The sequence below is a fragment of the Gossypium arboreum genome, chromosome 9 (assembly GCF_025698485.1).
Source record: "Gossypium arboreum isolate Shixiya-1 chromosome 9, ASM2569848v2, whole genome shotgun sequence".
NCBI lineage: Eukaryota > Viridiplantae > Streptophyta > Magnoliopsida > Malvales > Malvaceae > Gossypium > Gossypium arboreum.
Window position 1 is genome coordinate 81,304,201 of NC_069078.1, and position 23,939 is coordinate 81,328,139.

General features: G+C 33.4%; 4 protein-coding genes across 16 annotated transcripts; 1 reads left to right on the top strand and 3 right to left on the bottom strand.

Annotated features, from left to right (window-relative positions):
• Positions 1-420: 420 nt before the first annotated feature.
• Positions 421-3,458, bottom strand: LOC108454614 (probable thiol methyltransferase 2). Of its 6 annotated transcripts, XR_008271080.1 has the most exons (9): positions 3,086-3,454; positions 2,664-2,794; positions 2,423-2,509; positions 2,186-2,286; positions 2,013-2,112; positions 1,738-1,784; positions 1,488-1,566; positions 655-767; positions 421-540 (listed from the first exon to the last, which is right to left on the bottom strand). XR_008271080.1 is itself a non-coding variant. In XM_017753133.2 (8 exons), the coding sequence occupies exons 1-8, from the start codon at positions 3,258-3,260 to the stop codon at positions 714-716; spliced, it is 774 nt and encodes a 257-aa protein (XP_017608622.1). In that variant the 5' UTR covers positions 3,261-3,453; the 3' UTR covers positions 421-713. The 6 variants fall into 6 exon arrangements, 2 of the variants coding, with proteins under 2 accessions (XP_017608622.1, XP_017608623.1); XM_017753133.2 differs by having other exon boundaries at positions 421-767; positions 3,086-3,453; XR_001866744.2 differs by lacking the exon at positions 421-540 and having other exon boundaries at positions 709-767; positions 1,658-1,784; positions 3,086-3,457.
• Positions 3,459-3,910: 452 nt separating this feature from the next.
• LOC108457124 (uncharacterized) lies at positions 3,911-11,639 on the bottom strand. Of its 4 annotated transcripts, XM_017755983.2 has the most exons (14): positions 11,351-11,631; positions 11,151-11,272; positions 10,525-10,645; positions 10,188-10,252; positions 9,966-10,079; positions 9,536-9,610; positions 8,855-8,893; positions 8,703-8,774; positions 7,468-7,581; positions 5,916-5,987; positions 5,807-5,843; positions 5,001-5,113; positions 4,480-4,686; positions 3,911-4,234 (listed from the first exon to the last, which is right to left on the bottom strand). In XM_017755983.2, exons 1-14 carry the CDS (start codon positions 11,430-11,432, stop codon positions 4,145-4,147), a joined length of 1,323 nt encoding a protein of 440 aa, XP_017611472.1. In that variant the 5' UTR covers positions 11,433-11,631; the 3' UTR covers positions 3,911-4,144. The 4 variants fall into 4 exon arrangements, with proteins under 4 accessions (XP_017611472.1, XP_052875066.1, XP_052875065.1 ...); XM_053019106.1 differs by lacking the exon at positions 11,151-11,272 and having other exon boundaries at positions 11,351-11,639; XM_053019105.1 differs by lacking the exon at positions 9,536-9,610.
• Positions 11,640-13,894: 2,255 nt separating this feature from the next.
• LOC108454394 (uncharacterized) lies at positions 13,895-17,110 on the top strand. Its single transcript, XM_017752842.2, has 4 exons — positions 13,895-14,478; positions 14,815-14,895; positions 16,245-16,384; positions 16,485-17,110. The coding sequence occupies exons 1-4, from the start codon at positions 14,164-14,166 to the stop codon at positions 16,732-16,734; spliced, it is 786 nt and encodes a 261-aa protein (XP_017608331.1). The 5' UTR covers positions 13,895-14,163; the 3' UTR covers positions 16,735-17,110.
• Positions 17,111-18,333: 1,223 nt separating this feature from the next.
• LOC108454887 (probable cyclic nucleotide-gated ion channel 16) lies at positions 18,334-21,395 on the bottom strand. Of its 5 annotated transcripts, none has more exons than XM_017753494.2 (7): positions 21,149-21,392; positions 20,575-21,024; positions 20,182-20,394; positions 19,783-20,099; positions 19,575-19,686; positions 19,254-19,490; positions 18,334-19,182 (listed from the first exon to the last, which is right to left on the bottom strand). In XM_017753494.2, the coding sequence occupies exons 2-7, from the start codon at positions 21,022-21,024 to the stop codon at positions 18,433-18,435; spliced, it is 2,079 nt and encodes a 692-aa protein (XP_017608983.1). In that variant the 5' UTR covers positions 21,149-21,392; the 3' UTR covers positions 18,334-18,432. The 5 variants fall into 5 exon arrangements, with proteins under 5 accessions (XP_017608983.1, XP_017608982.1, XP_052874650.1 ...); XM_017753493.2 differs by having other exon boundaries at positions 21,133-21,388; XM_053018690.1 differs by having other exon boundaries at positions 19,575-20,099; positions 20,575-21,057; positions 21,149-21,395.
• Between the last annotated feature and the right edge of the window lie 2,544 nt (positions 21,396-23,939).

The window sequence follows — 23,939 nt, forward strand, 5'->3', positions numbered from 1 at the left end:
TAACCAAGTAAAAATTATATATTTATATAAATATCATAATGATTATAATACCTAATTAAAATTATATAGTTATATTATAAATTATAATTTAAGAAATTAAGTTACGATTAAATTAAATTGAACTAAATATCTTCTTAAAATTGTTACACTAAATTAATTAATAAAATTTATTGTAAAACATTATAATAACTATATTTTAAATAATTCATTTGTAAATGTGTATAGAAAAATGGAAATAGAGAATGAGACTAAAATTCCAGAAAACGCCATTTTTTGAAATTAGAAAAACAAGTTGAATTTTTGAAAATTTACGGAAATGAACCGATTTTGATAAAATGCTTAGATAATAAGAACAAATTGTTGTGATATAAAATAATCTTTTATATGGTATGGTAATTTCAATTTAAGAAGAAAATAATCTAACAGCAAAAAAGAATTTTATCTTATTGGTACATATTACAACTTACAAATTAAAGATGGAAATGACAACTAGCAGTTTACTCTGTCTCTAAATTACAATCACTTTCTGATTATATTTTCCTGTGTTTAAACGTTAAAAGGAAAGAAAAAATATAACATCATTCACATGTACTATCTCATGTGCAAGCCTTCTAATTCAGATGAACTTCGTGAATGAAAGTAATCGCCCTTTACCTTGAGCTCGAGCAACCCTAAGCATGGCTCCTCAATTAGCCAACGATCATTATCACAATTCATAGAGAAGAGTGGCCGACACCTCTTTTCCATCTTCCAAGCTTCTCTCTTCCCTGTTGAAGGAACCAGTACTTAGAAATCCTTGTGGCATTACGAGTTAATTAAATCACTAGCCCTAGATATGGCTAATGGTATTAAGAGAGTACATCCAAGTGGAAGCAAAGAGCAGAATAGAGGTCCAGACAAGCCAGTAAAAATTTTAAGAAAGAACACTCAAAAAGGTCATTCTGAAAGGAACCTAGTACTGAGGCAAGGTAACAGTGTCATTGGCCAAAAGCATTATAATTGAATTCCTTATCATTAAAATATATTCAATCTTCTCTTCTGTTTGCCAAAAAAGGCATCAAATATAACCAAGAATAGAAATCTATACTAACGAATGTCCACCAGAAATTGGTGGGGCTCCAATAATCCCTTTCCCCTTTTCCTTCCTCTTCTGTTCCTTTTCTTTACTATTATTTACCACATACAGGATGGTCGTTCATAAATCTAATACAAACTATTATGATGGCATTGCACAAGGATTGTTCAATGTCATTTCTGACTAGGAGAAGTTATAGCATTCATGTTACCAACAAAGATCCTGTCCTCACCTCCAGTGAAGGTGTTATCTTATATATGCTGTGGAATCATGTAATAGGTTTGCTCCTTTAATGACACTGTGATATTTAGTGCACATTCTTGAAAGTCCAATTACAGCTCCATATGGGGCACAATATAGCTTTTGCAAGCTCAGACCGACAAGTTTACTGACAAAAAACAAGTTATCATACCTTTCTAGCTTCAATGGCCAATTCATTATCAACAATGGATACTGCCTTAAAGCCCATTGGATGCAAAACCTCTTCATAGCTGCATGGTTACAAAGTTCGACAGATTGTGAGGATCATCCTTACGTCAACAGATAATATATATATCCCTCCCTATTTGACCAGAATATTACTAGCAATGCCATGGAAACAGGACTAGGAAATGCTTTTAACATAATCTAGATAAAAGCATATAGAGGTGGCAGAAAACTACTCTTCAATTGATACTTTAAAAGGGGGTCCACCAGCATGATCATCCATCTGCAATCAAGGAATTATTTTTTTTTTAACTTTCAGTGATGTATAGAGAGTAGAGTGGCAAAATCTCACTTCAATTACTACAAACTTGTGTAGATTGAAAGTTCTTTACAATCAGAGCTACTTATAATTGGGAAAGAACTGAAAACAACCATAAAAAGGTGGTTCCTCAATGAAAAAACAAGGAAAAAGAAGTAGAGGAAGAAATCATAAAACCAAAAAAGTGCTTACTGGAAACATCAATGTAACAAGTTCTCCATCTGGTTTTAAAAAGTTTTGGATTTGCTGAGCCCATGCTAATCTCATCTCTGGCAGAATGGCACAAAAAAACCTGCAGATTCCTACTATTGTGATGATCAAGAGATTTTCCTAATGGGATAATTGCCCCCCTAAAGATAACTTACGTGTAATCAAAAATAAGATCAAACAAGTCTGTAGGGCGCCAGGAGAAAAAATTTGCCTCTATGAAAGTAAAATTATCTGCATTTGGTAATGAGGAAGACATCTATATTGACAACCAAATATAAGCAATTTATCAGAATGAATAAAACTAGCAAAATACCTAACACCAGAGCAATGATAGCATCCTATGGATCTTGTTAAAGTCGAATCTTGTTAAAGTCGGAAGAGGGCACACTAACCTGCTTTGCTTTCTTTATGGCCTCCTCTGATATGTCCAGACCAACAACATAGCGTCCAGGGCATGCCATTGCCACCACATCATAGCCCTGCAGTTAAGTGACACGGTAATAGATATTTTTAAGGAATAAATAAATATAATGAAAATAATTGCAGAGCAGCAGAAAAGGTCGCACCAAATTTGACTAGTACATGAAGCTGTCGTTTAAAGCAATAAGGCATATTGCAAAGAATACAACTTACGGTGCCACATCCAGGGACGAGAACCCTGCCCATGGGGAGAGATCCAGAGTGATGCAGATGTAAAATAACAGGTGTGGGGCGACCTAAATCCCAAGGGGTGACTCCCTGCTTCCAGGACTCTTCCCAACCAGCTAGAGATTAAGCGGAAAGATATCATGACATGGTGTATGAGTTGTGATCATTCTAAGTGATAAGCTTCATACAAGTTTTCTCAGAATAGCAAGACAATAACATATTCCATTCCAAGAACCCATGTAGTAAAACTAGTCTAATACATAAGCTAAACCCGCAATTAATTACTTGAAAAATAAGAAAAAGAATACCTATTACCTACACAATAAAAAGCAAAGAGAAAAATGAAAGGAATCGAGATGGGAAATGGGGATGTGCGAGTGACTGTTGAGAGTTCGAAGGAGAAGTACCGGATGCGTCGGTTTTAACGATTTGTTGGAGTTTTTGAATGCGAGGGTTGGTTTGAACACTGCTGTCAGTAGTGCGGCTTCGATTGTTGTTGTCCATGGCAAGGGTTGGACCCAGAGGGCTGGATGGCACTGCCACACGCCGTATCCGGGGGGAGAAGAAGAGAGACCGCAACATATATTCAACTTTCGAAATTTTTCTTCAAGAAGAAAACAAAATTTAAAATTTATATAATTTTTTTATATATAATAAACCACACGCTACCCTTGTTTAAAATCATTTCCCTTCCCATCTCACATTTATACCCAAACACAGACGAAAACCATTGGTCGGCTTACTATTCCTGCCTGATTATTAACCTTCAACTACACAAACATTACATAATTTCATAAATATTAGTTAATTTATTATCATAGCATTGATAATGTTGAATTCACTGATTAGATAAAAATCAATAATTTAATTTTAAAAAATAAATAAATTAATACATGTTAATTTAATCAAATTAAAAAATTGATTAAACCAAAAGTTGAACCAATTTTCAATATATATATAATTTTATTAATGATTTCTTTAATCCGAATCAATTAAACCAATGATCTTATCAATTTAATCATTGATCCAATTCTTAAAATACTAATAAACCACTGGGTTACATGAAGCCCTTCGCAAGAGATTGGAGTAACTCTTGCTGTTTTAAATGATGAGTTATAATTAGCTTTTTTTTTTTTTAGCAAATGGAATGGTCTGTACCCCGAAAAAAATAAAAGAAATGATGTGCAACAATTGGACCATCCAGCATGTCACGATCACATAATAACCAACCATTTGCCATCAGAATCAGATTTCAAAACTTCACCATATGCAACACATTTATGGAGTGGACCCATATAATTCCCTAGTTCTGACCTTTACAGTTTTGACCATCAAACTTGTGGATTCTACTCATTTTGCACTCTTCACAATGTCATAATAACCAAACTATTCGGAATCCCAAAATTGATTACAACATATCAACCTGTGCAACACATCAGTGGAGTGGAGATATGGACGTAACTCTTTTATCTAAGCACTTCTATGTTATCTTGGATCCTTTTACTTTTGATCCTCTCCATCTGAGACATCAACAGCTCATGCACCTTCTTCTTCAGCTGCACTCAAAAACACCACAAAGCAATTTCAAAGTAAATCAGTGACAACTTAATAACCATCACCAATCTTTACTGAATGTTCAAAGTCATAGAATGTAAGCTATATAACAAGCAATGCTCCATTTTATGCACACATGACAGGTGAGAAAGAAAAAGGGTTGTGCTGCGGGAGTTTGTTACCATTCGAAAAAAATTGTATGTGAAGTCATGATAATGAAAACTAGATGGAGATTTAAGGAAATAACCTTATCGATTCCATCTTCATTTTTTACTGATACACGGAGTGCACCTTCAGGGCCTATTTTTCGATAGTTAGCCAATTCAAGATGATCAACTTCCCTATCTTCTGTTATGAAGACTACAGGAGATTCTTTCAACAGATCACATTTTGAGATAACATCAAGCCATAGGTGATTCCCAAACCTTTCACTAATCTCTTTGTATATCATGAACTGCATACAGTAGCATAAAATATAATCATCATGTCTATCTTTAGTACCCAGAAAAATATTTATCTGACCTTTAAAGCTGGAAATGAAGTAAAACAATCTCATATTGCTTATAAGAAAGATAAACAGAATAAAATAACCACAGGCTAAAATCAAAATAACACAAACAAATGACCAAAATACTTAGGAGGACTTGAGTGCCCCTCAAGCAAACATAAATCAGGATATGTTCTGGTTATGTTCCAGATGTCTTAAATCTCACAGATTATACATTGGCATCACTTCTCTACTACTAAAAGAAAGAGACCATGGCATACCTGATCAGACAGTGACATACCGCACTGTCCTGATAAATCATGAACATAAAGAATTGCTGTTGGCAAATGTGAGAGCACAGCAAGTGTTAACTTTTCCAAATTATTCCTGTCTTCTGCAATGGGCCGGGGGAGTAGGCAAATAAGATTACATAAAAAAACACTTCAGACATACAAGAACTGCAAACAGGATGCAGATGACAATTTTTAGTGTTGAGCTTAAAAGACAGGTAGTCAACCTGTTTACCAGTCAACTAGCATCTAACAAAAGGTTGGGTGTCTTCAAAACACTTTAATCACTTCAGATTCCATAAATAAATAGACTTGAAATCAAGCCACAAGTATAAGAATTTTCAACAATGATGCAGACACAACCAAAGAATAGTTACATTATAGCCAGTTTAGCTCCCCACGATATATTACTGCTCCTTTTCTGTCTCAACCTTTTGGACCTTAGTTTTGCCACATATTTCTGAATTAGTTACTCAATTACTACCAGGGAAAGCCACTACACCTATCAACTCGGGATTTTATTTCTAATTCCATCAAGTCAATGTGAACTTAACAATCGAAATTACATAGAAGCCTTGAGAAAATGTGGTCAAATTCTGGAGGGGAATGGGGGATTAAAAAGGGACTTTAGAACCACATGCATGCTCACTTGTACCAACCTGTCCCCGTTTGCGTGTGCACAGTGATAGCAAGAATGTAATAGAGAGATGGAGAGATGCTGGCCAAGATAATTCTTCAGAATGTATAAAATCCATAAACTAGAAAAAAGAAACCTAACAAACTTCAAGATTCTTTACCATCACATCTCTTCAACAAGCCTGGGGTGTCGGTCACCTGGAAAGAGTTTTAAGTAAATCAGAAAAGGTACAAGCTGAAAGCACACAAAATCTTATAAAAAAGACTAACCTGAAAATGCTGGTAATCTAGAGTAATATGACCCATGAGAATTCCTCTTGTTGTAAAAGGATAGTTGCACACCTAAGGACATAAAAGGAAAACTGTCCGGAAAAGGGAGATAAAAGGTAAATGATAATACCGTTTCAGTACCAATGGCACTTGATGGTATGTTGATTTTATATAAATCCCATACAGTTATCCCCGGCCTATTTCATTCTTTCAACCAGGCAAAACCAGACTATGCTTAGTATATCACCAATTTCAGATGTAAAGAGACCAAAAGCTAATGTTTCAACCTTCTTTACTTACTTACCTATCACTTATTTTAGGAATCACCAAACAAGTTCAGAAATGTCACAACCAGTCACATGTTCAACTTAAAAATTCATAAAAACTAGCAAATTTATAGATTTATGCCCAAAACATTACAAGACTAAACAATAATAGTACAAAACATGAGAGAAACGATGGACCAAACAGGCTAGGGGAGAGATCTCAAGAAATATCTGACAAAGAAAATGACAAGGAGTCTTGGCAAAAGTAAAACACCAGCATGGCTAAATGAAAACAAGAAAGACAAAGAAGGGAGGTCCTCTGGCGTGGTAGTTGGAGACTAGTTCAGTAGACTATGTTATGGATGCCGTTGTGGGCAAGCCATGAAGTCAAAAGCACCAAAGATGGAAAAAAGATAAAAACAACTTTGACTAATATTCCTAACTAGAATAATTTATACAGTTAGTACTTCATTGCAATTAAAAGTTTTTAATTTTAGTTTCTTATTCTACAAGTTAATTTAGTTTCTTAGTAATAAAATAAGACAAATTATTTATAGAGGTTAATGACTCTATTTCCAACGAGACTTAGGTTAGAAGCTCCCTTTAACCAGTTCCATATATTATTAATCAGAGGTTCTTCTCATGGTAGAAATCGCAACGGGGGAAAAAGCTCCCTCAAAACTTAATTTCAAGTGAATAGCCCAGTGACTCAATCAACAACCCATAACCTTAACAGACCATCTTCTCTTAGAATTCATATGGAAATTTTTCAATACAAGTTGGTATTTGACATGGTGTGTCAACCGTTTAGTGCAACCAATTAGCAGCTTTTTTGTCAGTCTGGCTCTTAAAATGTTGAAGAGGGCATGTAGATGGATGTCATAAACTATCAAGACTCCTTTCCCTCTCAGTTCTTAATTTTTGAAGTCTTTCCTAAAATGCCAACAGTAGATGATTCAAACATATTAAAAGATCTTTTAGTGGGGTTCAAAAGAAGAAAGGATAGCTATTAGCATTAATCCCTCTTTGCTTTTTTCAGTTAAGACTTTAGATTTTTGTATTTATATCAAGTTTATTAAATTACTTAAGACAGACAAATAGTTTGAACTATGTTGGGAGGCCACAATATCAGAAGCACTGAGATTACCATTAAGAACCATTTTTGGGCTAGACTATTTTTCGTAGGAATAAAATTAACACCATTTTTTGCAATGCTACTTTAAGCAATAAAGTACTAATCTAAGAAAATAGCACCCAAACCAAAACCTGCAAGTAGTTGTGCAAACCTCAGGCTTTCCTGTTGAGAGTAGACGGACCAATGATGACTTCCCCACATTTGGTGCTCCAACAAGACACAGGGTTGGCATTTCTAGATCCACAACTGGCATGGCTCTCAAAGTCTGGAAACCAAATAATATGAAGATAAACCATCTTACATATTCCACTTGCAATAAAATGAGCTTTCAAGGCTAAAGTTAAGGATATTCAAGCTTAAGTCATCAAGAAGAAGCTGAAACGGCCTAAAATGTTTCTACTTTGATGCAGCATAAGTTTATCACATAGAATAAAACAATGAGAGGTATTTTCTTTGACAAATAGAACAAAATACTGAGAGGACATGACCTTAGAAAAGTAGCAAAACGAACTACAAACAAAAAGCACTATTACTCCTAAAAGAGCCAAAATAGAATGTCTGTTGGCAGCAATGACTACCATGAACCATCACTTAAACTAAGGAAAGATCGTGATTCTAGATGTTTAAAGGTTTGATCCACATTATACAAACAATCCGATTCTTACAGTCATTCTTGTTCAAGGAAGTCCTACCTTAATTACCTTAGTAAATAAATATGACACTATGAACCTCCAATGCTAAAAACATAAAGAGAAAGAAATCCTAAAGTTAAAGTTCCCATGGTCTCTGAGTAAATTCCTCAACAACAGTGAAGAAATTAATTTTCTAGGAGGATACATCTGTCATTTACAACTTAGATGGTTTTCCAGCTACAGAGCAAATCATGTATACAGGCAAAAACATACAGACAACTGAAAAACATGTGATGTAATAAGCCAATCTGCATGCCGAGAAAAAATGTCAAATTCGATATTGTGAAAAACACGGGTCAAAAAGTTCAAGGCTAAATATCAACAAACTTCAAATTATAGCATCATTGGATATCAAACTGAAATTAAGACCAAAGGCTCACACTCAGGTATAAATGTCACATACGCATATGCATCCCTGTACTTACTTTCCATAAAATGACCTCATATTTGGAGGGGTGAACCCCTCATATCCAGCTATGCATTAGGTTATTTAATTTGTTTTATGAGTTCTTGAAAAAAATGAAGAGCCTAAGAAACAGAGATTGTTTAATATTTAGTTCTTGGTTATGCTAAAAGAGATATTTCTAGTTCATACTTCCACACTCAAAAAGAAATTGTTCTTATATTTTTACTTATATATTTTAAGTTAATACTTGTTTTAAACTAGATAATTTAAAGATTTATGATTATATACCTTTGCAATATACAATAAATCATCAATAGCCTGTCCTTCACACTTGAAGATTTCTTGAAGTTTCTCCAAACCCTACAATAACAGAAAATATACAAAAGTGATAGTACTGAACATCAATAAAAGATCTATATAGCAAAAAGATAATTACTTACCTCAGTCAATCGTTCCTCTGCTTCCTTCTTTGATAAAGACTGCAAAGAGTAAATCAATAGATGCTTAATTAGCATTTTCAAACAGACTTTCAAGTTGTACCTTAAACCATATACATACATATGCGTGTGTAGAGAGAGAGGGGGGATTATAAATTTATAATTCAATATGCCAATATTGGAGTTTAAAAGCTCCATACACAGGTTCATATGCTTGCCACATTTACGTTGAACAATATGTTAGTAATCGAGTATTGACTTCCTTCTTTAGAGTTAAAAATGGCACATGGCAAGCATTAAACTCACCAGTAGAATATTTTAACTCCATTGTAAGGTATAGGATTATAATCCATATATAAATCACATGGTCCTTCGATTAGATTTGAAAGAAACAATGTTACTTTGCCTCTTCATTTTCTTAACACACATACTGGACGCATCATAGAGGACAGGGGTATAAGCGTATGAGTAAGACACTAAAATATAAGGGGGAAAACAATGAAAATGTAAAACAGCCCATGCCCAACGTTCAAGCATAAAAAAGTTAAATTTGCATTTAAATGAAACAGGCACATCAAATACAAGGGAGCCCCCCCCCCCCTTTTCTTTTCCCCAAATAAATCTCTCTGACATCTTTCCTTGAAAAGGGTCTTCACACATGATTCTAAGGGAAGCACAAATAACCTTGGCACAAAGAGAAGCATGTTCCTTTCCAACAGATACCACCTTCTTCCTAAGAGCATCTACCTTTTTCAGAACCTGTGAGACAATAATCATGTTGTAATATGGCATTGCAAGAATGGAAGAGTGAATGAACCACATATAGTAATACCATAAAACATTCAAGGCTAAGACGATAATAAAGTTCAAATATGGCACTGAAAGAAAGGGGGGATGGGTAAATAAACCTTCCACAAACAATAATAAAACTGACAGGGATATCATTTTGCTTAGTTTTAGATGTTATTCCACTGGGACAGCACTAAAGCTCAAAATTTTGTTTCTAAAAGCCATTCATTTTGCTTATAGATGAATGGATAAAAAGCATCATAATTCTTCGTATATATAACAAGACCATCTAAGGTAAAAAGAAGAGTGAGCTATTAATGAGTACCTCTTCATAATTTCCAGCCCCAAATGTCAACTCAATAAGAGATCGTTCATAAGGATGCAAATAGATTCTTTTGGGGAAATTCTCTATGTACCCTCTCAGTGGAACTGCCAATTCCTGAAGATGAAGTTTAAAAAAATGTTAAATTCGAGCAATATATTCATTACTGCAAGCTACAAGTTTTCTTTTATTATAAAAAGAACAGACACTGGAATAAGATCATACTTTCATCAGTGCATCGAGTTGCTTTGCACCTCTATTTCGTTCTCTCTTTGCTACATTTGCAATGCCTAGGTAGGAAACCAAATGTCATGCTAGACCAACAGTTTGACTTGTTGAACTAAATATAACATGAGCAAATGAATTTATTCAAATCTATGTTGCTTTGACTCTTCATTTGTCTTGAAGCACTCGTGTCTGACATATGAGTATAGGGATATAACCTCCAAGAATTCTCCAGATACATGGAAAAACTTGTAAAAAATTTGACCATACCAATGTTGGACACATGCCCTTATCAAGGACTCGCACCCAAATCCCAAGTGACATAGTATTCAATCACCTTTTGTAGGCAAGACCCTCTTCGCCTTCCTCAAAGCAGATTGGAAAATATCAACTGATGGCATCACCATTGGCAGCTTCTGAAATGCACCAATAGTTTCTACTTTTGCTAATGATTGATCCTAAGAACAAAATATAAAGCCACCAATCAATTTTTCAGCATAATGAATATCATATTGTTAATGTGCTTGACTCATTATAGTCATGAGAATAATCATATATCACTAAATTCCATCATCTCAGATTAAAGACATGAAGTTGGTAATTTCAACATTAGTCTACATATAGGATGAGAAATGGTCATAAAAATGCCAAAATCATTGACAAACGGTCACTTAGACTATGAAACTCGGTATTTAGTGATATATAATGGGCACGTGACAGACCAATTTCTCGTCTCTAAAAAAATTTCCAATAACATCCATGAAGATACGTTGTTAGTCCTTAAAATAGAAGACACAATAATGCATGAGCCTTAGGTACAATAATATATCGAAGTTTAGAAAAATAGTATCTTGCCTAAAAGCTGCCCAACAATGCAGCAGAGGCATTTACTAGCTTTAAAAATAAATAAATAAACAAAATAGCTGCTTAATCCACCATCAGAAATTCAGAAGAACAAATAACCTTGGGTTTAGTTTGGGGAGTGGGTACATAGCTTGCTTTGACGAGCTCGCAAGCGAAAGTCTGCATGTTTCTACACAAGCACAAGGTCTTGTGCTTTATAGGCCTCTGCATCTGGTAGAAGCCTAAATTTGGAGAGCAAAGATGGGAACAAGAGAAAGTAATTTATCATTAAAAATGAAATAAGAGTGAAGCTTATATACCTCTTGAGAAGCGGAAGGTTGTTGATAGATATATTGAACAAGGGAGGTGGCATGACTCAAGTAGACTAAAGGCGCAGCTCATTCCCCCCAACCACTTGAGAAGCCAATCGCAACTAGCCCCAAAGTTTACCAAACGGTTCCGACTGCTGCCTGCGCCACGGTAAAGCCAGAGATAGACGGATAACTGAGATAAGAGTGAGTTCCGTCGTGTGTGTTTTTTCTCTTTGGGAAATGAATACTAGTACTACGGGCCTAGCAGGCCAAGCCCTTCCGGTTTTAAAAATATTGTTTTTATTTATTTATTGTTATTATTAGTTGTAGTAAATTTCTTATCTATTGTTATATTTTTTTAAGAATAATTTATAAGTAATAAATTTAAAAGTTAAAATATGTAAAAATTTTATACTTTTGTATACTCTTTTCGTGAATTATGTACCTTCACATTTTTATCCAATTATTAATACTATTGAAAAATTATTAAATTTTTAATGTGACATATTGAAATTTTAAAAATACTCACTTTATAATTATGTAATAAAAAATCGACATTATAATGAATCTAAATTTAATAATATTAACAATTCTTAAGAGTTTACTTAATATTTTAATCAAAATAAAATATTTAAAATAATTAATGGTATTATAAAATTGACATACTAAATTATTTAATTAATGGTATTATAAAATTGACGTACTAATTTATTTTAAAAATATAAGACATATTATTAAATTTTAAATTTAAGCATGGTATAAGATTAAAATTTAACTATTATTACGTAATCTGAAAAAGAATATTGTCTATTCTCTATTAGGACAGTGATCACATAAGGAAGCCTTAGAGCATTCTATTGACAATTTGAGTATACCCTTTAAATGGTTGTCTATACAAACTTTCATTTTTATTTCTCAAAAAAATAATTAGTAATTGATTATATTCAAATTGCAATTTTCCTAGCTTCTTACTCTACCATGATTTATTTTTTAGGATTTAACTTAAAATGTGTTGTTCGATAAAATTTTAAGAGATTTCGCAGAAAAATAACATTGGGGTCTTGAAAAGCCCTATATTAGATATAGCACCGAGGCTTTAAAACGGTATTGTTTGATGGAGCATTTGGCCTTAAGAGGCTTCGCCGAACACAACATTGAGGTCCTCAAAAGGCTATTGATGCTTGAATAAGCTACTTCCTTAGTAATAGTATTTTTATCAAGTTTAGGCTTTACAAGGCATAGGCCGATGGGATATTAAAGCCTCAAGAGGCTTTGTCAAAAATGACATTAGGGCCTTCAAAAAGCCTATGTAGGAGGCCCTATTGGGGCTTTAAGAAGACTTGTCTAATGAGGCACCAGAGCCTCAAGAGGCTTCACAAAGTGTGACGTTGAAAAAGTCATTGGTGCTTAAACAAATTATTTTGTTAGTAATCACATGTTAAGTGAGTTGGAACATTAAAAGGCCTCGTATTGTAAAGATTTGAATGTCAGTTGTATTGAAAAATGCAGTTTTGAGATCCCATTTCGATAAACAGAATTTGTAAATATTTTTATTAAGATATTTACGGAATTTTATATAAGTATTAATTTTTTTATAAGTATATTATTTGAAATTGTGTTTAACTAGTATTCAGGGGCTAGGGAGGAAGTTTCGGCCAAAGGTTTTCAAAATTTAAAGCATTCAATTGGTTAATTTAATTTAATCATTTTCTTTTATAATTTTTATATTTACGAGATTATGAGAGCTTAATCTAGTTAGCCCATGTATCAATTTATAAAATATTAAAATTTTAAAATTTGCAATAGTTGAGAATTGAAAGTTTTAAGTCTTTGAATTGATAGATTTTAAACTTAAATTTGAAAAAGGATTAATATGTAAATTAAATTGATAATTTGGTGAATAAAACGTAAAATTAACTGTAGAAATAAGAAATAAGAGGTCCTTGATGGATTATAGTGAAATTAGATTTCAAATTGGAGTTTTATATAGAAAGTTCGGTTAGTTCTACTTTTAAAGATTAAATTGAATAAAATACAAAATTTGTATAAAATGTCAATTGATTGTGAATTTGGTTGGGTATTAATAATAATGTATGTTTATGTTAATTATTAAGTTTTTTAAAGAGAAATTTGTATCATACAAATTGGAGAAAAATAAACACCTGTCATAAAGCAGTGCAATACAAGCTCTATCCACATAACAAAAGTTTCAACATTAGCATCAAATAAAGATGATGACACCTTAATAATTGACTCTATTACAACTCAATAATGACATATTTGCAGTGATTACAAGTAGGTATTAAAATAAGAAAATCAACATGGGATGGTCTAAAATGGCAAGTAAAAATCGATAAAAGAATTGAGTATCTACTAAACTAGAAACGAGAATAAAAAAACTAAACTAAAATTACTTGCAAAAATAATATTAACAAAACTAAAAATCGATAAAAGAATTAAGCATCTACTAAATTAGAAACGAGGATGAAAACTTGCAAAAATAATACTAACAAAACTAAAAACATGCTACAAGAAAGCATATAAATAAAAAATAACTGAAGAAAAAAGACATAAAATGAATGAAAAAAAAAATTACGAGAGAGAAAAATACAGGTAAGAACCAGCTCGGAATCCGCACCTTAATTATGCAAAACAAAAGAGAATTAGCAAAGGGATCGATGAAAAAAGCGAAAAGTTTTTAACTCCAACTTTTTTTTTTTTTAGAAAACTCCACCATTAAGTTTAGCATACCAAATCGGGTCAAAGACTAACAAATTCCACCCAGAGCCGCACAGTTGCCGGCAATCTCCACCACCAAGGAAATGCCAGGCCCAGGTCCCCACCTCATGTATGCTATGAGCTCGGGCCTAGCTCTGACCCACCTCACCAGGGGACGTTTCTCCCCTCACCACACCCTTACCTATACTCTCAACGCCTTCTTCGGCCCTGACATAGGCTCCTTCTCGGAGTGGCTAACCTCTGTTCTCTTCCTTGACTCTTCCGTTCTCGCTTTTTTAGCTGATTCAATCCATCACCCTGTTTATTATGTCTTGATTCTGGGGCTTCCTTTATGCCTGTTCTACTCCTGGGCATCAGGTGTTTTGGTGAAAAGAAGCCTTCTTGATTCTGTTTCAGGGGTGAGCTGTTTTAAAGTGGATCAGGATTCTTATTTCTTTTATTTACTTTTATTGTGGGAAAATAGAAAGATATTGTTTTTTGATAAATGATCTGTTGGTTGAGCGGTAGATTTGCTAGGTTTTGTTTTCTTGTTTATTGATTTGAGTGCACATGGCACCTTTTTTTGCAACAGTTCTGTATGGCCAATGCTGTTAGATTGATGAAAATGGTGATGAATGTCAAATGAGTTCTCTGCCTTTGTTTATGAACAAGTTACTTAGCTAAAACTATTTGATTCAGTTGCATAAAATAATTTGTAATGTCATATCTTGTTATGTGTGTACTTTATTTTTCAGGTGCCACTTTCAAGGAAGCAATGCTTATTGTTGATATCAGCTGGTTCTTTTTCCCACTTTTTCCTTGACCATTTATTTGAGGTGAATTTTAGAGATTCCTTTTTTCATGACATGTGGCTAAATGTATCTGATTGTTTATTCCCCGGTAATTAGCATTTAAGTGTCGTTATGCAATATGATGATGGAAATTGTTGAAAAATAGTTTGTCAATGCAAAGGAAATTGATGTTTGAAGATGGACAATTCTGTTTCTTTTTGTGACAGAAATGATGAACTTATTAGTCAAAATGCTATACTGACTGCATAATTATGATTCGGTGGCTCATTGGAGAGGAGGGTGTAAAAGTTGTCTTGGTATGGCACAGCAGTGTACTGGGTGCTAAGGAAATGTATGTGTGGATTGGCATGCGCAAGCATATCCAATTTATCATTAAGATCTCATTGAGAAGTTTAAAGTTTGTTTGTTTCTTATTCATGATTTGTGCTTAAATGCAGATTCCTGAAAATGGACATTAGGGTTGTTGTTGGGTTAGGGAACAGTTTGGACTTTGTAAGAAGGCAAATAATATGAATTATCCTATGAGAGGGGGAGTTACAATACTTGTTTTCATGGTTGTTCCACCTTGAAATAATTAGATATGGTTAATTTATTCAGTCATTTAGGTAGCAATTAATGCTTTTTTAAGCATGATTTAATTTGTTTTTTTTGGTAGCTTCCTTGAGATGAGTTACTGTAGTTTCTTTGCTCCTATCCTTCGTCATTGCACCTATATCACATAGTGCTACATGATATGATACAAAAGAGTTGAATTATTGTCTTGCCACCTTGCTGGATTACCATGTTAGGGATCATCTGGTTGGTCATGTTAGCAGTATTAAGATTTAAATAGTGTTAGAGGCCCTTTTATATGATTACACCGAGTGACATGAGCATTCCTTGTTAAGGCATTCTCTTCTCTTGAATACCAGGTATCTTATCTGGGGTGCATATTTTGAAAAATGGTGAAGTACAAGAAGAAATTGCTAGTTATTAGGGTATGATTTTCCCTTACAACCAAACAGAAACGAAATGTTTTGTAAACTAGGAAGTTACTTTCTGCATAATTTTAACAATTGAATGCTTGGAAGGGCTTATGTTTCATGTCTTTGGTCAGCATCATTGAATGTCTTGTTTTCTATCAGGCTCTGGGTTTTTGTTTTCTTGCAATACCTTGTGTGACATTTGCGCTTTGCACGTATCCAGACATGGGAATGTAAATATGACTCTCAAAGATTCATGGAGAAACTTAAAAGAAGTTGTATTATACTCGTTACAAACACATACATATCCAATACTCACACCTGATTTCAAGTGACATAGCTTATCTTTATTTTTTGTTCAGCATTTCTTTTGCATAATTTTGTAGACCTTATACAAAGATAAACATACAGGAAAATGGTAAGTCATCCATGTATACTTGGATATTGAGCACTGGCTGGTGGATAAACCGTGCACCTGTTAACCCAGATGCTGTGGTTGTAGTTGGATTCCTGTGCACTTGTTTAATTGGTGGCTTCATTTACATTAACAGGTGCTTATTTCTCACATTTGATATGTTTGTTTGATCTTATCATTTTCAGCTTTGAGTTTGAGTCTTGAGGAACTAATATTTTGCGCAATCATGTTTGCAGAGTGGGGTTGCCAAAATCTACTAGAAAACAATCATACCAATCAATGAAACTTATTATGATCATAGCAAGCCTGTATACTTTCTGGTGTGCAAGCCAAATATACTGGGCTAATCCTCGACGGCCAGCAGTTGGCGAAGAAGCTGATCTTGGAGTCCTTGTATTCTTGGCTACCTACTTTCTTCTTCCCCATGGTCTCTGTATATTGTCCATGAACTCCGAGGATCTCCACACCGATCATATCCCTCTTTAATGGAGAAATTCAGCAATCTTATGCTAAGAAAAAAAAGAATAGTGTCTGCCAAAAAGGAAAAAGAAAAGGAAGAGGCTGCTCTGTATTTAGAATTACTTGTGTTTGTGTCTTAGGGCTGGAGGTGAAGTTTTTAGTGAAAAGGATGAAAGGAACTTACTGAAGTTTTTGGGGAATCCCTATAGTATCTGCTCGAAAGTACTGAGTGAAGTTTGGAGAGCATTCCATCTTAACATGATAAAAATGTGATTTTTAGTTCATAAAATCAATCTATCCATCCATTTGCTAAAAGAATGAAGTTGAATGTCAATAGAAATTGATTAATTACTTTTTGAGGCATTATATTAAGGAGGGGAACTTTTAAATCTTTATGCATGAATATTAGGAGTCCTAAAATTCAATTGTTATGTTCTTTATATACTGTGTTATTTTCTCACAGCACTTTCAAAAACATTTTTTTAACTGCAATAGCAATGCCAAATGAATTTGTTTCCTAACAAGAACTCATCCCAATATTTCGTATACTTCAACAAGTATACTTAAGATATTAGTTGTATGCATCAAGGCTAACATATGTTTATATTTACATTAATCACGAATGTTTTAAAAAAACATAGCTTTGATCTTATACTTATAAATCCTCATGATCGTTTGTAGAGCTTATGTCTCGTGGGCTTCATCCAATTATTGATCTTATTAATCATGCCACAAAAATGAAAGATCTTTTATCACTTTAACAGATCGTTAAGTTTTTATGTTTGCCAAAGTCTATCCACTCTAGAGCATATCTGAACACTAGTGACTACCACTTTTAATTCACAATGGACACTTACATGAATTAAGCTCTAGATTCCTATCAACTCTTGCTATTATCGGGCTCGCACGTACCTTCCCACTCTTGCTATTAACTTTATAAGTCGCTTGACTTGGATACCTAGCCAGGTCATTATGAATGGCCAAAGGGGGTGGCTTCAGTAATGTAAGTGTTGGTGTCATAGAAATGCTAATCCGAGCCCCCTTTGCCCTTTGGTATGGTGTTGGTTCCTAGCTTTTGTAGTGTGCTTGGTAGGTAGGGAATGTTAGGGTATGGGTTTGCCGGATGTGCTGTTACAAGAGCCGGTGACAGGTCCGTTTGTTACAGTTTTGAAGCTGAAATAAAGTGCTAGTTTATTACAATTGGGCATGACAAAGAAATCCGAATCCACTTGATATCAAACCTAAATCAAATGTGACCCAAACAAAAACAAGTTATTACATTAGAGATAATGAGATCTTTTGGCCTTCAAAGAAAACTGTAGCATGCCTATAGCCCTTGCCAACACGGCAGCTGGGTTTATAATCTCTTATCTGAGTTGCAAGTTCTCCAAACTAAACCGACTTCGATCCTATGTGATTATGTTTGAGCAACTTATCTTTTTCTTTTTGGCACATAGAGCAACATGTCATTTTGCAAGTCCTATTTTCATATTTAAGATTAATATTATAGTAAATATTATCGCTAGTTAATTATAATTATTGTGTCTATCACTCCCTAGTCCAGTAAATGAAAGCAAAATGTATATTTGGTCTTCTCAGTTTTTTATATAATATTGACATAATCTATTTTTGAAGCAAGTATAGTTTTTAAATTAATGAAGGAACATTGACACTCTAACCTCTCACATTATCTTTTAATCATCACAACTTACTTTTAGTCCAAATTTACAAGGCAGAGAAATCAGGCTCCACAGGCTTAAACATTTTGGGCATTTTTAAGATGGAATCATCTTGGTTAATCCGGGAAACCGTCTTCTTTGCTCCTTTTCTAGTGTTTTTAGCAAATTTAGAAGCCAGTATGGTGATACCTAGATGCTGGGCATGGTTGGCTTGGTCCGAGGATGAAGCATCGCCATCCTCATATTCTGCACCAGCCCCATCGTCCATGTCATACATGTCATCATACAACTGTTCTTGTTTTGCTAGCTCAATGGCCAGCTTTTTCCTCTTGTACCGTCTCCAAGCAGCTTGAATAAAGCATGCTCCCCAAGTCCTCCATTGGTGAGAATAGTATCTGAACGCATGTTGCAGTTTCTTGCTATGCAGTCGCTTAAATTGCTTCGCCACATATCTGAGATCCCAGGCACGGAGAGCAAAGGCCTCAACTTCTGTAATTGACTTCACCGTTCGGGTTGACAACGGAAGGTTTATGATGGAGTCTGAATGTGGAATCAAGGCCCATGTCAGCAACTCTTCACCACAAAAGTCACCAGGTCCCAGGGTTATCGAATTGTAAAACCCTGTTCGACCCCCGTTGGTTGTTGAGCTTTCGACTTTGCCTCGAATGATGAAAAGCATCTCCTGCACTGGATCACCTTCTCGGACAAGGAACATGTCGTTGGTGTTCAGGGACGAGACAAGACGTTCACATATGGCATCTAGTAGCTGGTCATCCATCTGAGCAAAAAATGGAACCTGAAACCAAAACCAGGCATCTACTTAAGTATTACTGGTTACATTGGGGTAACCACACAACAAATACTTACACGGCGAACAAGGGCAAGACAGAGATGCCTTTGAATTTGACGCCGGAGATCCAAGGGTAAGGACTTCAATATAGCTTCTTCATCAACACCTCTTGTGGCAGTCCATTGATAGTTAACGAACCGGCGCACACGGTCTTGCAAATCTGGTGGCAATTGCCGGTGTCTCATCCACTCTTCTGTATCTCTTCGTCGAATTCTCCACTCTTCTAGTCTAGCTGTAGTAGATTGAAGATAGCCCTTCAAGAAATGCAGAAGGTTCAATGGTAAGATAGCCATTATGTTTTAAGTCACAATCAAGTTAGCTAAATGATGAAAATTTACCTGCATGTTGCCTATGAGATGTGAGAAGAAGACTAAACCACATATGCAAATAATAATGCAAAATAAAGTTTCTGAACTCAGAGTACTTGTCATAATACTTTGTCCATATGAACTGCATATATAACATATAATTGTTGCAGGTGTTAGAAAAACAACAACAACAAAAAAACTAATTTTAATACCTAATGCAATCAAACTAAATATATACCATAAATTTTTCAAACCCCACCAAAGGCAGTAAAAGTATTTATCAGGGAAATCCGATGAGGCAACATTGTTGCTAAAAGCATCAGAAAACATTCCAAACTGAAAATCTTTGTCATCATCATTCAAAGCATCGCAATTAATGATCACATTAGTTTTCTTGAGCCAAGCGTTCCGTGCAGACTTTCCGACGGTATTACAATCAAGGAAGTAAGGACTACATGAGGGTGAATGTGTGGAATTCATCTCTTTTGAACATTCTATTCTCCAGCATTCGTACTGCCGTTGAATCGACAACACATACCATGAAGCTCCCAACACCTGCACTGACAATTTAAAACCATAATTACAGATACCTTAGCATGGCAGCTTCATCTTAACATCATCGTATAACAGCACTCACATGGCTAGCTAGCGTATACAGAACGAGATTGTATGCTGCCCCTGACCAAGCAGTCTTGGCGACAACTCCCGTAGTTTTAATAATCCGTCGATTAATCGGAAACATGATTAAGAATCGAGGAATATATTGGAGGAGGACAATGAAAGAAAGTGTATGGTTAGCATGAGCAGCCGTTGCACTTTTCGATGCCGGAATTATGAACCAGATGACAATCTGAGAAGCAATAAAACGAAATCAATGCCTGCAAAACTATATCAATCAACAAACCTCTAGCTGCAAGTTGTTGTTCAAGCAATTTTCCAGTTGTGGTTCATAGAGTTTGGCATGGGGAAAAATAAAAGGATATTGTACAAAAAAGATAATGGTAGTATAATGAAAAAGTGAGTGAGAAACCTGAGGGAGAGGGAGGGCAGCAGCAAGATCAATGATGAAACTGGACTTCAAGTAGCGAATGGCAATGGCCTTTCGATCCATTACGAGCTCTCCCCTTCCGAAAACCCTAGAAGAGGGTGCGACAAAAGCAGTCCTGAACTTGATGGTGATGTGAATGAAAAAGAACAAGTCTGCGACGGTACGGAAGAAGGTGACAAAGATACCTAAGCCTAGATCGATTTGCATGCAGCCTGGGGCACCAATAACGGGAAGGAAAAAGTAGAGAGGGTCCAAAAACAAGGCAACGAGGCACGTGCAAAGAATAATGTAGTTCCATTTGGTTAGAGTGGGGCTTCCAGGATCAAGGACTTGATTCCACCATGGAACTTCCCGCCTCAGATCTGACAACTCTGAGAAGGTCTTTGGGAGCCGTCCGAAGCGGGTGGACGCGTATCGATGGAGGTGATTCATCTTCCACCAATATTAACAACCAATAATTAATAACTGATATTAAACATTTTTTTTCCATCAGATAATTACGAATAACAAAAAAAAAAAAAGTGTTTAGAGATTACTTACGGTGGTAGGGATTTACCTGCAAAACCCCGGCTTGGCATGGACGATGGAAAGGTAAAGAGAGAAGCAGAAGAGGATTGGGTTTGAGAGATTTTTCCAAGTATGGAAGGCCTAGCTACTTCTGCGGATTTTCATGGGCAATTTGAGCGCCAAACAAAGCAATAAACTAATTAATGCAACTTTTATTATTGGCTTGTTTAATCAAAACAAATATGTTAACTTCAAATATTTTTTAAATAACTCCTAAAATACTTTTTTCAAAATATCCACCTACTCTAAAAAATTATAAATCCCCTTAATATCTATTTATTAAGAAATTTTAAAGAAAAATAATTATACTATTTTTTATTTATCTATAATATATTTAAAAACACGAGTTTTAAAAAAAATTAAACTGACAAGAATATCATTTATTTTCATCTTATTACTAAATTCACATTTAAAAATAATTATGGTATTTAATTTCAGATTATTAGTTAATATAGATATAAATATAAATTTTGAGGGTTACTTTCCTAAAATAATGACTAAATCAATACAATATATAAAAGTTGATGACTAAATTTATTATTATATTACTTTTTTTAACTATCACGCCACTCATACTTAATGAAATATACAAAACATATCAATCTCAATTAGTAATTTTTTTGAAAATATTTATGTATTTTTATATATGTCTTTGAATTGTTTTAGATTTAAGATTAATTTCAGATCATTTGTAAATTTTAAGGGTTAATTTTTAAAAATATTATGATTAAATCGATATAGTATGTAAAAGTTTATGGTTAAATTTGCTATTATACTTTTTTTAACTACTACGTCAACTTGTCATTTGTGATTTTAACAAAATAATTAAAATGACCGAACTCTATATCATGAATGCTTAAATTACAAAAAATTATTTTAAAAGCCTAAAATAAAATAAAATTTAATAATTAGGTAATATGATTACCATTTTGTAACTATGGTCGTTGCGCAATTTTTTTTAATCCCATCATTTTCTTTAAATTTATTGATATCCACAAATACATGTTTTAGTTGCACCACAACAAATTTACGCAACAATATTTTATTCTTATTAAGATTTTTTGTGATTACAGTTCCACGTGTTATTTTTTTATATCCAAGTTTTATTTATTATGTAAATTTCATGTGTGAAATGATCAGAAGAAAATTGTGTTAGTTTTAAAATTTTAATTACAGAGCAAAATTGTATTTAGAAATATTTTGCCTATTATTTCATGAATAAATACTATTACTAACGTTCGATATTTTATATTTTAATTTTTAGTAATTAGATTAGTATATCAAAGTCGAAATTCCAGTGTTGATGGAATTTTTCGGAATTTTACAAGTATTTCCTAACAACGATAATTTTTTTTAATTCCAGTGTTTTAGTCATGAATTTAGAAAATTTTAAAATAGTTTAGATTTTTAAAATGAGTATATTTAAGTTAAAATATTATTATATTAAGACTATTGTACCTAGATATTTCTTTTGAAAAATAAATGTTATTCTATATGTGATTATTTATACTTTCCAATTTATTATTTTATATAACATTTGTATAAACGAGTAATAATCTAAAATAACTAGCAATGTAATATACGGTTAACATGTAAGGGTAACCCTTATTGCTTCTAATTAAATTAATTGTATATATAATAAATATTGAAGTCTCTCCTAGCCTATAAATAAGAGGATAATACGTTTAAGCGCACTTGAACTTACGTCATTCTGCATTAACAATAATATTCATATCAATCAATTAACAAATGTGATATTTAAAAACAATATTGAAGCTAAATAATTTGTTAATTCAAATTTAGTTGTATTTATTGTAATTCATTCAAAGAAATTAAAATTTTTTATTTTTATTTTTCTTAACTTTCTGCCTATTGGACGTTGTTAAAAAGTCACAACTAATAAAAATAGTCAATTAATTATTGTAGTTGCCAAAATTAAAATTTTACCTATATTTTTGTAATACTTTAAAGCAATTTCAAACATATCAATTAATTGTTATCATTCAAATATTTTAAGAATCTTATTCACTTAATTATTTTTGAGAAAATATATATATTTAAAATAATTTCATTAAAAGTTTTAATTATATTTATTCTTTTTAATAAAATGATTAAAACTACCCATAATAATTTCTCAATCCATAAATAATGTTAGAATCCTTTTATGATCTTATTCCCTTAACATGGATGAAAGTTTGAAAGCGGTTGTTCATATCGAAGAATAGTAGTTCATACCAACAACAGCAACTATGATGGCAATGAGGGAAAGAGAAGACGGAAAGAAAAAGAGTGGGGAGGGAATGTGAAAGGAAAATGAAAGGATAAGAAAAAAAAATAGAAAATGAAAGAAAATGGAAAATAATGACATCATCATGATGTCCTTGTTTGATATGTAACTTGTCCCTATGTTAATGGTGTTAGACTCGGATGTTAATATAGTTAATTGAAAAAAAGTTTGGGTATCAATAAGGAACAAAAAAGATTTTAAGTACTAATTTGAGAGAAATATTGGATAAATCTAGGTACCAATTTTATATTTACCAATACGATATTACAAAAGAAAAATAAATAATCAAGTTCCAATACATTTTTTGACACATGACATTTCTATTTAAAATAATTATTTACAATTTAGATAAATTATTCTTTTACTCCTTACCTTTTAATATTTTTAAGTTAGTCCATGCTTTTTATTTAAAGTTTTTCTTTATTTTTATTTATTAAATATAAAGTTGATTTTAAACAAATTATCTATTTATTTTAAAATTTTACTTAATTGA

Bases quoted from the DNA above. Each gene is read 5' to 3' on its own strand.
- LOC108454614 (XM_017753133.2), bottom strand. From the start codon at position 3,260: ATGTTGCGGTCTCTCTTCTTCTCCCCCCGGATACGGCGTGTGGCAGTG. The intron at 2,287-2,422 runs GTTAGTGTGCCC...TTGTCAATATAG, and splicing joins CCATAAAGAAAGCAAAGCAG to ATGTCTTCCTCATTACCAAA. The intron at 1,567-1,737 runs GTAGTTTTCTGC...GTAACCATGCAG, and splicing joins TTTAAAGTATCAATTGAAGA to CTATGAAGAGGTTTTGCATC.
- LOC108457124 (XM_017755983.2), bottom strand. From the start codon at position 11,432: ATGAGCTGCGCCTTTAGTCTACTTGAGTCATGCCACCTCCCTTGTTCA. The intron at 10,646-11,150 runs GTTATTTGTTCT...TTTTGTTCTTAG, and splicing joins CTCCCCAAACTAAACCCAAG to GATCAATCATTAGCAAAAGT. The intron at 8,894-9,535 runs GTTATTTGTGCT...TACTCTTTGCAG, and splicing joins ATGCTTCTCTTTGTGCCAAG to TCTTTATCAAAGAAGGAAGC.
- LOC108454394 (XM_017752842.2), top strand. From the start codon at position 14,164: ATGCCAGGCCCAGGTCCCCACCTCATGTATGCTATGAGCTCGGGCCTA. The intron at 14,479-14,814 runs GTGAGCTGTTTT...TTTATTTTTCAG, and splicing joins TTCTTGATTCTGTTTCAGGG to GTGCCACTTTCAAGGAAGCA. The intron at 16,385-16,484 runs GTGCTTATTTCT...TCATGTTTGCAG, and splicing joins GGCTTCATTTACATTAACAG to AGTGGGGTTGCCAAAATCTA.
- LOC108454887 (XM_053018690.1), bottom strand. From the start codon at position 21,024: ATGAATCACCTCCATCGATACGCGTCCACCCGCTTCGGACGGCTCCCA. The intron at 20,100-20,181 runs GTGAGTGCTGTT...TTGTCAGTGCAG, and splicing joins TGTATACGCTAGCTAGCCAT to GTGTTGGGAGCTTCATGGTA. The intron at 19,183-19,253 runs GTAAGTATTTGT...TTTTGGTTTCAG, and splicing joins GTCTTGCCCTTGTTCGCCGT to GTTCCATTTTTTGCTCAGAT.